The sequence below is a fragment of the Grus americana genome, chromosome 1, assembly GCF_028858705.1.
Source record: "Grus americana isolate bGruAme1 chromosome 1, bGruAme1.mat, whole genome shotgun sequence".
Taxonomy (NCBI): domain Eukaryota; kingdom Metazoa; phylum Chordata; class Aves; order Gruiformes; family Gruidae; genus Grus; species Grus americana.
Window position 1 is genome coordinate 84290756 of NC_072852.1, and position 13250 is coordinate 84304005.

The following is a 13250-nucleotide window of genomic DNA, read 5'->3' on the forward strand; positions in this document are numbered from 1 at the left end:
AATAACCACAGCTTCACCACATACTCAGCCCTTTGTGAATGTGCAGCTGCAGTTCTACTGGCAGTGACCGCAGTCTGAATGCACAGGTACCTGTTCGAGCCACCACCCACCTGATCTAGGAGGAGCTTTTTCTGCAGTACCTTTGGCAGTGGTTTAAGCTGTCTTTATCTTTTCACTCCTACCTTGGAGCCACTGTGTTATTGCAGTGCTGGGCTTCCTGTGCAATTCTGCCAGGTTTCCTCATATCCTGCAGCCCTTTCACTAGTCTGTTCTTGCTGTCCTCCCACACTTTGCTCCACCAGGCTACTACCTTCATCTGCACTCCACAAACTACCAATACTCCAGTTTTGCCTTCCTCCTGTTCTCCCAATTCAGTCCTAGTCAGAAGGGTATTGCTTCTCCAGGCTCTAATTTTCACCTTCAAAAGGGTAGAGGAAGAGGGACTGCTGTTTCTTCACTTCTGAAATATGGCTGTAGGTAATGGGCTCCTTTCTTCCAAGGTTTCCTGTGATCTGATGGTTTCTTGGCATCCTTTGTACTCTACAGAAAAGAGGCAGTTTAGTTGCTGTAGACTGTTTTCTGAGCACTTCAGGTTCCTTTGTCACTCCTACTTTTACCCTTGCTAACTTTTCTGTAACCACCTGACACCCATGACTATATATTACCCTGTGCATTTTTCCCATCCAGTTTCCCTATTGATTTCCACTTCTTGGTGGCCATCTTTGCCACATGGCTGTTGGCTCCAGCTGCGCTGAATACGTTAGCACACAATGTATGCTTGTCCATCATCCTAAGAGATTGGTGAAAGCCAGTATGCACAGGCTGTATTTCTTGCTTGAATGCCTATATACACTATACTTGCCAGAGTGGCTGTACTTCAGGACTGTACAGCGGTGTGTGCACACATCTTCCTTTTTCTTTCCTTTCTGCACTGGTTTCCATACCTGCTATCTGTGTCGGGAATTGAACTATAAGTGTGCAGTGTATATCACTCTCGCCATTACAACCCTTCTGCTTACATCTGCTTCAGGGGACCACTATCAGACTGGTATGTTTTGCGTATTTGCTGCGATGCAAGGCTCAGTATAGGAAGTGCATGATTTTTGACAGTGTATCATGGGAATGCATGCAAATTCACTGTGGTGTGGGGTACAGCTAAAGACTAAGGACATTCTCCTAAGGACTGGCAGCACAAGCTGGGGCAGCTGCTGTTTGTGGTCAACCGTGCTCTGTCTGGGTCAGTCCTGTGAGTGCCCTGCCAGCGATGAGCTCTCTAGTTACGCTCTGTGGCTCATCCTGGGGGAGCACTTATCTGAGACTGAGTGACAGGAATGAGCTGGAGTTTCTCCCTCCGGTACTCTTATTTCTGTTTTAATCAGTGTTTCTTTCATCTCGGACATGAGGGTTTTATGGAAGTTTTTAGCATAATTTGGGACCTGTTATGTTAGCCCAGATACCCTTCACAGTGATGTTGTGAGACTCTAATGCCCCAGGACATCTTTTTCCTTAGGTACTCTCTGCTCCAGGAGAATGTTTTCTTCCGAAGCATCAGGATGACTGGAGAGAGGATCCCAGGTGCAGTGATAGTGACCAAGGCAGAGTATTAATTACTTAACCTCTTTTAACCAGCTGAGCCCTTAGTTTTCCCACAGGCCTCGCTCCAGTCCCACTTCTGTAATCCACAGAATAAAGGTGACAGCCTTCAAGCACAGGCTAACATTTCACATATGGACCAGGCAAATCACATTCAGCAAATGTGCCCGCCTGCTGTTTCTCTCAGCAATGGCACTGACACACACATGCAAAGCAGCAGGTACAAGGCATACAAACATCACTGGTGCTCTATTTTCCTAGGAAAGGAGTGAGAAGGGGAGTGGGAGAGGCCTGCTTATTCAGATACAACTCCATAGCGGTTTTCTACTTGAGCCAGCAGACAATACCACAACCTAGACAGCAAAACCTGCACTATGGTTGAAGTTGAAATTCAAATTATTTCAGTTGATAGTGTAAGCTTTCAGCTGATCTCTGCCCATCTGTCTGGAGTCACAGCACCCTTCTGCCATACAGGGGGGGCTTGTTTTAGTCATGGTGGTGCATATGAGCACAGAAACTGCTGCTACAGGCAGGCTCCAAGTTTACACAGTGCAGGATGAATTACTGTCTCTCCCTCAGCACTAGCAACAAAAGCTCATGCTGTGGATCCACCCTGTATGCAGTGGGGAAGAGATGATCCATTAGGCCTAGCAAGTTTTATTCCTGTGAGTTTCAGTGTCGTAATTCTTGACTTTAGCACTCCAAGCAAGTCTCTCACTCAGTGTGCTGCAGGGTGAGAGCTGACCACCGCTCCTCTGCAGCATCGGCATGGCTCGTTTCTGCCACTCCAGCCAGCAGCACCCGCACAAACCCACAGGTGATGAGGAGAAGGGAGGAAGCGGAAGAAGCGGCACATCTCTCACTGCTTCCCCAGATGACAGCAGGCATCCCTTTCCCCCTCATGCGCCGCCGGTGCCTGACACCGAGTTATGGCGCTGAGCAAATGGCACCCGTTGGTCTCGCCAGCTCCTTCCTTCTCAGTGCACAAATATCTGCAAGGAAAGGCAGTGTAGATGTGCCGCCACTGCAGGCTTACTTTTCCACTGAGTCCTAGATTTCCTTATCTCTGCTTTTCCTATCTTTAGAGGGCCCTGAGGCACGGAGGGGGCTCCCCAGGGCCTCCCCCAAACCCTCTGCCCATGGCTGGGAGTCCCACCTCAGTCTGAGCTGTCATGAGACAGTGAGGACTCACAGCTCCCTGAAAGACACAGTGGGCAGGGCACCATAGGACCCTTCCTGCAGTGCCTGATGTGGGGAGCGGGGCATGCCCAGAGATGGTGGCTGGGCCCAGGCAAGAGCCCTGACCATGAGGCTCATCATGGTGATGAGGCAGGTCAAGACGGGAATCCCATCCACAGGCCAGGGTCAGGCCCAGGCCCAGTTATGGCAGGGCTGTGGAGACAGGGATGAGCGAAGGCAGGGCCCATGGCTGGGCAGGGCAGGGCTGTGGAGAGCTGGAGACTGGCCCTTCTGCAGCATCATTGGTGCAGGGGCTGATGGCTCTGCAGGAGCTGAGATGGGGTCCTGGGCAGGGTGATGTGTGGCCCTAGGAGCCTGGCAGGGACAGTCAGGGCTGGTGGTGCCCTCAGGGCCCCGTCAGCTGGCCAGGACTGTTCAGGGACTTGAAATGGCAGAGAATGCCTCAGTGCATCCATTACACTTCTTAAGACCTTCTCATGTCATCCAGGTTGAATTAAAGTTCACATTGGTGGCACAGCAAGACATGGCTGAGTGTGTGTGACAACATAAAAAAAGAGACCTGACTTGTTCTGGTAGACAGGACAGAGGGAATCTGGGGTTCTGGGAAAAAGTAGCAGCAAGAAGTTCTGACAAAGCTGCCCCTTTATTTACAAACACACATGTGGGGAGAAATGCTACAGTCACCCGTTTTGGATCAAGCCTGTGATTTTCATATGCATCTTTATTGATTGGTTGATTTAGCTCAAGTAGTATGAACTTTATTTTACAAGAACCTGCAGCTAACCAACACAAAAAAGAATCACCATCGTTACCTCGTACAATACCGGACTAGCGCAAAAACAGAAGTAAATGCCACAATCCAGTTAAAAGACCTGTGAAATAACTAAATTAAACTGTAAACTCTACATGTAACAAACGGCTGAGATTAGTCCCACACGTCACTTATTTATAAACCCAGCAGCGGGAGGGGAGGTCTGAACACAAAACCAAGCACTCCAGATGCCAACTCTTTCTTCCCTGAGCATGCCTAAGCATGGGCTCATTTGAGACAACACACAACCATGTGCTTGGCAGCACACGTGTGAGCAAGTGGGACAGCGGCAGAAAGATGCACACCATCTGCCTGCATCTCGTCTTTTAACCTAGAAAGCCTCCTGGGTCTGTTCTCTGCTTCAGAACATTCAGAGCTTCCTAAAACAAGAGACTGATGCAGATTTGCACCCAAAGGATGTGAAAAGAGCCTGGTAATTGGAAGAGAGTGGGCCAAAAAGAGAGGACTGCGGCAGAAACTGAAGTTATCTAAGTTGGCAGTAGGTACAGCTCATCCAAACACATTTATTCCAGATGAACACATGATGGAACAGCAAACCTGAAGTTCAGGATGAAAAACTGGGGATACTAACCCACCCATTTCATCCTTTGTTCCTCTATTTTCTGTCTGCTTGTTACGACGACTCTACATCCTTTGTGGTCCCTCCCTTCTCTCCCATTCTTCTGCTACTTCCCATACCACATGCGCAGTGACCCTCCTGCCCCACTACACCTGCCTTCCCTGACCTTCATGCAGCTGTGCCACTGACTCCCACTTCACACTCCCAGCCTGCTCTTCTGCCTCCTGTACTTCTGTGGAACAACAGTCAGAGAAGGCTGAAACTTGATTTTCTGTCTTCCACAATCAGAGGATCACTCATCTTGATTTCTCATTCCTGAGGAACGCAGAGAATTGGGATCTAACTTCATGTAAAATAGAGCAAATACCTTCAACTGATTTTGTAATCTGCCTGTCTTCTTTGTCCTTCTTGTCTTTTCCTCCCTCTTGGTCCCTCTCTTAAATGTAGGAATGTTTACAGTAATTCAGGTCCAGTTCTCTGATTTTTAGATAAAACCCCAGAATTTTCCTGAAAGTCAGCTCACTCCCCAAACCCCATCCCTTCATCAGAGTTATGGCAGTTATGGGAAAATCTGCTATTTGTGTCACTGGGAAGAAACTGCTTTGGCATGACAGCATAAGGCTTGCACAGGACAGCATCTATCTGGCACCTAAGAACAATGTTGACTTAAAATAGAATAATTAAAAAAAAAAAATCTACAGAGAATCTATTCCCCTTCAAGTCTAAAAGCACCTCTCTTGTGGTGAAGAGTGGCATTGTTGTCCAATCACAAAAAGCCAGCAAAACACACGTGGGAGCGACTGATTTCTTCTGCTTGTGCATGTGGTGCAAGGGCTGTACAGGGATGAGACATGAAAGGGAAGGCTAAGCCCACAGGACTTCTGCCATCTTCAAATCCGCAGAAGACTGGTACAAGGACAACACTGACAGATGATTTTCTGTGTTCACCAATAACAAGACCATTAGTAGTTAGTTGCCTTAATGCACAGCAAGGGAGACTAAAGTTAGGTAGCAAGAAAAGCTCTCTCACTTGTAGGCTAGCTAGGAACTGAACAGACAATCTCAGCAGCCTCCAAGATCTGCCTCAGTGAAGTTCCCTAAGAACAAGTTTGGTGAGCAGCCACGGTGGACGTGTTTGGTATACTCAATCCTGTCTCAGAGCTGGAGCGGGCTTGTCATTCTCTCGAGGTCCTTTCTAGCACTTTGTGCTAGTTTATCAGTTGACTTCACTGAAAAGAACAAAAGGGTCTTCTCTAATTTTTCTGTCCAGCACTTGCAATTAAAACAACAAAGGAAAAAAAAAAATTCCTTCCTTCTTTTCCCCAATCTTCACGTCTCACAGCTGAAGAGTTCACAGCCCTCAGTTAGCCCTTCTAATACTGACAGAAGTTACAGGAAACACAATACTCTTGGAACACTTCACAGGTAGCAGTTGGAGTGAGGACTGTCAGCACAGGATAGCCTTGTGCAGGCAGAGTGAAATATTTCATAGCTCACTGAATACTCACAAGAGTGCAACCCGTACTACGGGCAAGGCGTGACAAGGTCAGTGTACAATACATAACAAGCCTTCTTCATCCAATGAAAGGGTTACACAAAAATGGCCATCCCGCCCAGTTACTCTCCTGGAGCTCCACCACACTGGTTTGTCTAGCAGCCTCCAGTACTGGCTAACTACTTCCAGCTGTGGCAAGAGAAGAACTATGAACAGCGAAGTCTCCCCATCCCTCAGTGCAGAACCCCTCGTTAGCGTTTCAGTTCATCCTTTCATACACTGTCCCCCTACCCTCCCCTCAATTTAAAAAATAATGGTTATAATTAATGCATGGAAGGTGATGGCATTGTGCATGTGGTTCACTTCCAGTTCTCTTCCCCTCTTCTCAGGCATCCTCCTTCCTCCTCTCCAACATCTCCCCCCCCCAATCCATTCCATCAGTCCATCTCGCCTGCATGCCTGAGGGGCTGGTGCTCACTTGCCATAGACGCTCTCATCGCTGTAGGCCACATAGAGAAAATAGTCCTCCTCGTGGTTATCCTGCAAGGGGAAGAAGAGAGAAAGTAACAAACCTGTAACTCACTACATGTGAAAAACCCAACCAAGAGATCACTATAACAAGAGGGTATAACCTCTCTTGTGCTGTTTCTCTCCCTTTACATCGAAGGCTTCACTTCCTCATACCAAAGACAGTGTGTAGCAACTCCCTCTCTCTGGCCACAGCTCCGCTTCTAAATTCAGCCATGTCACGTTCCTGGACACAGTGAAATTACTTGAAGAGCCACAGCCAGAGCGTGCTGCAAACATTGCAACAGAAAGAGCTCTCACTGTTGCAGGCTGTGCAGCAGAATCTCAGCACTGGTATGGCCTTAAGATCGAGAGGAGAGACTTAGAAGACTTTAATAAGTCAAAAATCACCTCTAGGTAAATGTGGTTATATTTGTCGGTTTGCAGAACACTTTGACAAGTGGCTGTATTTCTAGTCCTGTTTTACGTATGGGCAGTAAAGCTGGGATGTTAAGTGATTACACTGACACAAAAAGTCTGCAGAGTGCCAGGAACAGAGTCCTGAGCTCTGGACAGTTAGACATATCTTCCTCCTACATGTCCAGATCTGGAAAACTCCCCATGTGTGTTAATCTTATATTATTTTCATCAGTCCACATACAAATTGTCCAGTTATTGTCAAAAAGTGACAGGTCAAACAAGGCTTGCAGCACCATACTGGAGCTCTCCTATTAACACACTAACACAGCAGAAGGAGAAATCAAGGAGAAATCAATCCAGACTGCAAACCAGCCATGATATAATGGCTATATAATTGAGGAACATTCCTCTGATGGGCACAGAATATTCCTTTAAGGTCAATCAAATAACACTGCTCAGTAGAAATGCTAGGCACCAATGTTCACAGTGTCCTACAAGGTCCTCACATATACAGTACACACGATGAAAAAGTAATTCTGAACAAAGAATACGTGTTCCTTGACAACATATTTATAGATGGTTGCCCAGTGATACTGTGTTCTTTTACTGGCTAAAAGGAAATCTCTTTTGTATAAACAGGAAAGCGTATGTTCCGCTCCCCCCCCCGCCCCAGACACAATCTTTTCTCTGAATTACAAATAATAAAGTGGTTTATTTCAATACTTTGTTAAAATAGTAGGACCAACATATCTCTGCTGGGGCAACTATTCACCACCTGGTAGGACAACCCTTTCAACTATCAAACAATCAGTTAAAATGATGAGGATCCCCGGCTCCTCTTTGTAACTGCAGGATGGAACTTCCCTAAACAGATGACGGGATACAGCCCAGGCCAAGGGGGTCCATGTTCGGGCATCTGTGACCAAGCCGCACCCACTGCCAGCTGAGTAGTGCTCAGTTGTCCTTCCATAAGGATATGCATTTTTCCAGACACTCCAACAAAAGGAGAAAGAGATGGGCCAGGCTTACCTCGTACAGCTGGCCCATGGTAGCACTGGTGGGAGGGATGGTATTATTGACAAAGAAGAAGAGGGCATCTTCTGGCCTCAGGTGGATCCGCTTTCGGATTAAGAAGTAGAATTGGCCAACTGAAGAGGAACAGAGGAGAATGCCTTAGATGCAGAAAGAACATTTTGGTTTGGGTTTGTTTCTTTGTTGTTTTTTTTCACCCTAACCATGGTTGTTTTCTTTTGCTGGTGGAAGTCACAGGCTGTATGTAAAAAGTAGGGGAAAATGAACAATGCAGGAAAGAAAGCAGTAACTTCACGACTGTAACCACATTAGCAGCCAATCTACTTGGAGACGGTAGTTTCTCAGGTACATACTTCAGGCCATGGACCCTCTAAATCCACACTCCACCTACTATGGTATGAAATGCTCTACTGAGGGGATTGGTGGGAAGACCTCTAACTAGCTTAACCTTTACATCCTATAGATCAAAGACACCTTAGAGAATTTAGCCTTGGTGCAAATGGTCACACCTTTCCTGAAAACAAATTCCTGAAAACACATTCCTTACTATTTGCTTGTGCTATGTTGCACAAGAAAGTATTCTGCAATCCATTACATACTGCAAGAAAAAGAAATGCTGTTCCTTTAACTCATTCATGTTCTCAAATGAAAACAAATGTAATCACCCACAAAATGGCCATGACCATTCAGAAAAGGAACTTAGTAGCCATGACTCTAACCACAGAGGTGGAAAACAATGGGACTATTTCAAGAACTTGTCTCTTCCAGCAACAAGGATACAGCCTCTGGCAACTCTGCAGCTAGGTCATCATTGACTGATGATTATGCTACTCCTATGATACACAATTCAGTCATATTCATCATGGCTAGAAGTCAGCTGTGACACATGCGTGTTAGCTAAGTCAGTGGGATACCTCAGAAGATCTCAGAGAATTCTCCATGTTGTCATCCCGGCTGCAAGGTACGTAACTATAACAAGGACAGCCAGGTAAACTGGGGTAATGATAACATGTTGAGCCTGCCTGGATATTTTCTTGGTGCCGATCATAAAGTAAAAAGCACTTCTGAGATCTTCTCACCGAAAATCAGGAAGAAAGGAGGTAGACATTGTTACCTGTGAGGTCAGAAGGCACAAGATACTTCCTTTTGTCTAGGTCGGGTACTCTGGCTTTTGGTGCTTTTTCCACAATTACCTGGCGAGAGAGAGAGGGTGAGAGAAAGCAAGAAACAACCCATGAGTATCATAAAATGAAATGGACCAAAAATCATTAGTGGAAAAGGATATTACCCTTTGAGAGAGATGGTGCTACCAGGCCTTTAGAAATTTATTTAATCTATAACAAATACACAATATTAAAGAAAGATAGGTGAGAAGAAGACTTAAAGTTACTGGCAATAGCTGCGCTGAGAGCCCAGGGCTGCAGCAGTAAGCACAGTGAGTAAAAATGGAGACTGGAACAGACATAAAAATAAACCATAATGGCCAAGAAAAAATAAAATCAGGTCACCTTGATGGTCCCAATGCAGGTTAATTTTGTATAAAGGAGCTGTCAGGAGGCTAATACATGAAGACTAGAAGTATCACAAGTAAATTGAACTGTTTCCAGGTTACAGTTCCAAACTGCCTGGTACAAAATGAGCCCTACTCCCAGTAGTCTCGCATCCTAATTTCTACATTCACCAATACTAAGTGCTAGAATGAAGCAAAGAGTTAAAGAGAAACTACTGCTCATTGGGGATTTTTTTTTTTTTTTAATCTTCAGTTCTTCAGTAGTTATCTTCTACTCTGAAATTCATATCCTTTTATCCTTTAAGGTTATTTTCCCTACTTCATATAGTTATGGACATTTCCTTATTCATATAAATATCTAGTAATTAAAAAAAACAGGCTACCATCTGGGCAACTAGACCCATAGAGACCTTTGACACAAAATGCTAATCCTCATTATATTTTAATGTCATTACGACATAGAAAAATATGAAGCTCAGGAGCTTTAAGGTCAAACAGACCAAGAGATCTTCTGCTACAGGAAAATTTTTGCTAGCAGAGCTAGGCAAAATGTTTACCTCAGAAGCAGGAAGTAATCCAAAGTGACCTGATCTCTTTTCACAAAAAGCCTTGGAAACCTTTGGAACTACTGGGTTTGTGCAGAAAAAAATTGCAGGCCGGTTTTTGGTGGGGTTTTTTTTGGTGAAATGTTTTTTTTAATTGGTAAGAGATATATTACAAGATTCAATCTATGTGGCTTGCTGTTCTACAGAAGCCATTCTGACCATCCAAACAAGAAGCTGAATTTCCTGAACCTCCTCAACTTTTTAATTCCGTTAGACCCCATAATCGTAAATACTCCATCTGAGACACTGTGGGAGTAACTTCCAAGGGCTCCGTGCTCCTGTAGCTTTTGACAACCCAGATCAGCAACTGCATCTGTTGTGTAACAGAAAAAGCTGAACTGCTTTGGACTAAGCCTTCGTCGGAAGCAAAATGGTGCTGTCACATCAGTGAGACACTATGCCAGAGAAAAATGTTGTGATGATGAGCTTGGGGTACTTAGCCTGGACAAAGGGCCATGCTAACTCGACTCCTTCTAGATCCCAACGAACATTTGCAAAGCATGTCACATCGTAGAGATGCTAGCTTGGACATCTCTTCCCTGTGCTCCATTTGGATGCTGCCAACACAGCCACCCCCCCTGAAAAATCTAAGTTTGTTTTTAAGATAGAAACATGGTTGTCTCTGCTACTTAAGGAACTCCAAGCACTTCAATTAGTACAAGGCACTCAAGTTCTTTCAGGCAGTTTGTGGTAAGACATGCATTTCTGTACAATATGCAGTTGGTAAATGCTATGAAGGAAGGACAGTTCCACAATCTCACTGAACAGGTGCACGCTGAACAGCAACAGCACTTTGCACATTTTTACCCGCACATCCAACAAGGCAATACCTAACACAATAAATTGCAGTGGAGAAAAACCTTTAGTTCTTGCCCTACTGACAAGCAGAACTGCTAGCTAGCAGCACTGATGTGACCACCGTGACTCAAAAGGGTGGCTTGTAGCTTGGTGATTAGATAATAAAGGAAAAGAGGAAGAGGCGAGAGTGATGGGGCTTCTAAGCCCCTAGGAAAGACTTAAATCATATCACTGACCTTAAGAGAGATGTCCCTCTTGCAAAGAGTCAGGGAAGGAATGGAGATGCCCTGCTAATCTATCAACGGTAGTCAGTTTGTCTGATAACACAGGTATCTCTTCTGAAGCACTAAACCCTTCACGCACACAAACCAACATACAAAGAAAATCCAAAGGGCAGATACAGATTATCTGTATGTCTGTTGTTGTTGGGTAGTGACTGTGGTAATGTGGGTCCATGCCAACTGTATAATCCTAGCAAAATGCTGAGATGTATCAGGGCACTGCAGTGTAGGCAGCCAAACGGACGTCATCTTCAAGGATCCTGCTGTCAGGAAGGGCAGAGACAGAAGTGATGTGAAGAATAGTTGCCTGCTGCATTCATTGCCCTGTATGCAGCTCTGACAACAGGCTACCCCCGAGGACTCAGATCTGGGCCTTGCCATGTATCATTTTCATTTATCCTTAACTACAGCACACCTTGTTATTCTGGTCCTGGCTTTCTCCATAAAGATCTGGTGATGCCCCCCTATCTTGACCTCTTTTACCTCTTGTCAGATCGGGTCTGGTCCTGGGCTCTCCACACGGCTCTTCCAGACACATCTATCATGATCTGCTGTTCAATCTGCCATGTTAATCCTCAGTTTACAGCTAGTCTCACTCCTGACCTACAGAGCCCTCTGCGGTCCTCATCACAAACCACAGAACCGCACACACTTTACTGCTCACTGCACGCTCAACCCGCTATGCTATGCCAGGGGTCCCAAACACAGCTAGGACAAACGCATCCAGATCCTGACTTCCAAAAACTTTTGCAACTCCAGCTGAGGGGCACTCCCAAGATAAAAAATGGTGTTAGCCTGCAGGGAAAACAGGTAGTCTAACTGTACCCCCTTATCCTTACATTTATTGGGGAGTCTAAGTTATTTTGTATGCAGTACCCCTGGGCAGTAAATCTAGGACAGACCTCTCCAGTGGGGATGGAAAGAAAGAACATTTGCAAAACGTTTATTAAAAAGGAACAAAAAAAAAAAAACCCACAATTAATTTGATTTGTAATTTCTTTTTTCCAATTATTATTAGTAATTATAAAGCTAGGAGTTTTCCACAGGCACTCCAAAGGGACCTAATGATGAGGAAGCAAAGTTTAGCTAGACGATGACCTTGTTTTCCAAGTGATGTTTTTACCACAGGATGATGACACAGAAGGCAGAAAGACTGAGAAGTATCATGTTTCTCTCATGCAGAGAAAAAGAACAGAGCAAGACTATATCGAAAAGACAGACCAAAAAAAAAAAATTAAAATAAAAATGAAGGTACAGTATCAGATGACATGGATACAGACATTGTTTTCTATGAAGAGTACCCGGTTAACACAGTCATTGTTCTCCTCCATTTTTACAGAGCTAATGGTAAGCTCCTTCCCCACCCCCAACCCCACGCACGCAGGCTGCCAGAAAAAAAGATTAGCAGCATTCTGCCTGTCGAGTTACTGCGGATCCCAGAAAAAAAGGGTGTATTACACCCCGCACCCACCCACGAACACAGCACCTTCCTACATAATAAACAGCCATAGCTTTGCGCTAAAGAGAAAAGCAGCCTAGAATTTGAATCAAGATCATCAAGATCACAGTCACCTTTACTAATCTCCTTTCTTTTATCTTAAAAACCAAAAATAAAGCAAGCGGCAGACGACAGCCGACAAAGAAAACAAAGGTGGCAGAGCGCGGAGGTCTACCAGGCAAGCCGGGGCCCGTAGCTATCGCCGCCGCTGCTGCCCTCACACCCCACACTCACGGGGACTCTGTCGGGATATTTCTTCCTGATTTTCTCCCCTTCTTTTTTCCTGTATTCGAACGGGTGGTCTTCCTTGTACTGGAACTTCATGCTGCCGGGCTGTCACCTTCCCTCCCGAGGGCTGCTGCGGCTCCCCCCGCTACGGCCGGTTACTTAGCGAGCCCCCGGACACCCCCGCAAGCGCAGCGCAGCGAAGCGCAACCCCGAGCCCTACCGCGGCAGCACACCAGCCCGCTGACGGCAAATTGGAAGCTGTGACGTCACGGGGAGGCATACACCCCCTCCCCCCTCTTCACGGTGCCGCCGGGGCGGGGGCTCTCGCTGGCTGAGGGCGGGGCTCGGGTCCACACCGCCCGTGGTGGGGGGGACCGCAGACCCTTCGTGTACCGCGGAGGGGGGTAAGAAGGGATGTGCCACCTTCCAGCACACGCGTGACGGGCGGGGGGGAGGTGCAGCGTGGCGCGGCGTGGCCGCCCTCGTCGCCCCCCCTCCCCCGCCGCCGCGCAAGGTGGCGTGTTTTTGTTCGTACGTTTATTGCGCGGCAATAAATATAAATAGTAATAAATTAAAAATAGTGAACAATTTTTTTTTTTTAAAGGCAGCAAAACAAACACACTATCCAGCAACGCCCTCCCAGCGTGACTCGGGTTATAAATACAGTATTAGCAGGCACATAATCCACTCGG

At 46.1% G+C, this 13250-nt stretch overlaps 1 protein-coding gene across 1 annotated transcript; it reads right to left on the reverse strand.

Annotated features, from left to right (window-relative positions):
* Nucleotides 1–3480: 3480 nt before the first annotated feature.
* GABARAPL1 (GABA type A receptor associated protein like 1) lies at nucleotides 3481–12950 on the reverse strand. The gene is made up of 5 exons (XM_054812913.1): nucleotides 12565–12950; nucleotides 8753–8831; nucleotides 7636–7754; nucleotides 6158–6219; nucleotides 3481–5413 (listed from the first exon to the last, which is right to left on the reverse strand). The coding sequence occupies exons 1-5, from the start codon at nucleotides 12652–12654 to the stop codon at nucleotides 5401–5403; spliced, it is 363 nt and encodes a 120-aa protein (XP_054668888.1). The 5' UTR covers nucleotides 12655–12950; the 3' UTR covers nucleotides 3481–5400.
* Between the last annotated feature and the right edge of the window lie 300 nt (nucleotides 12951–13250).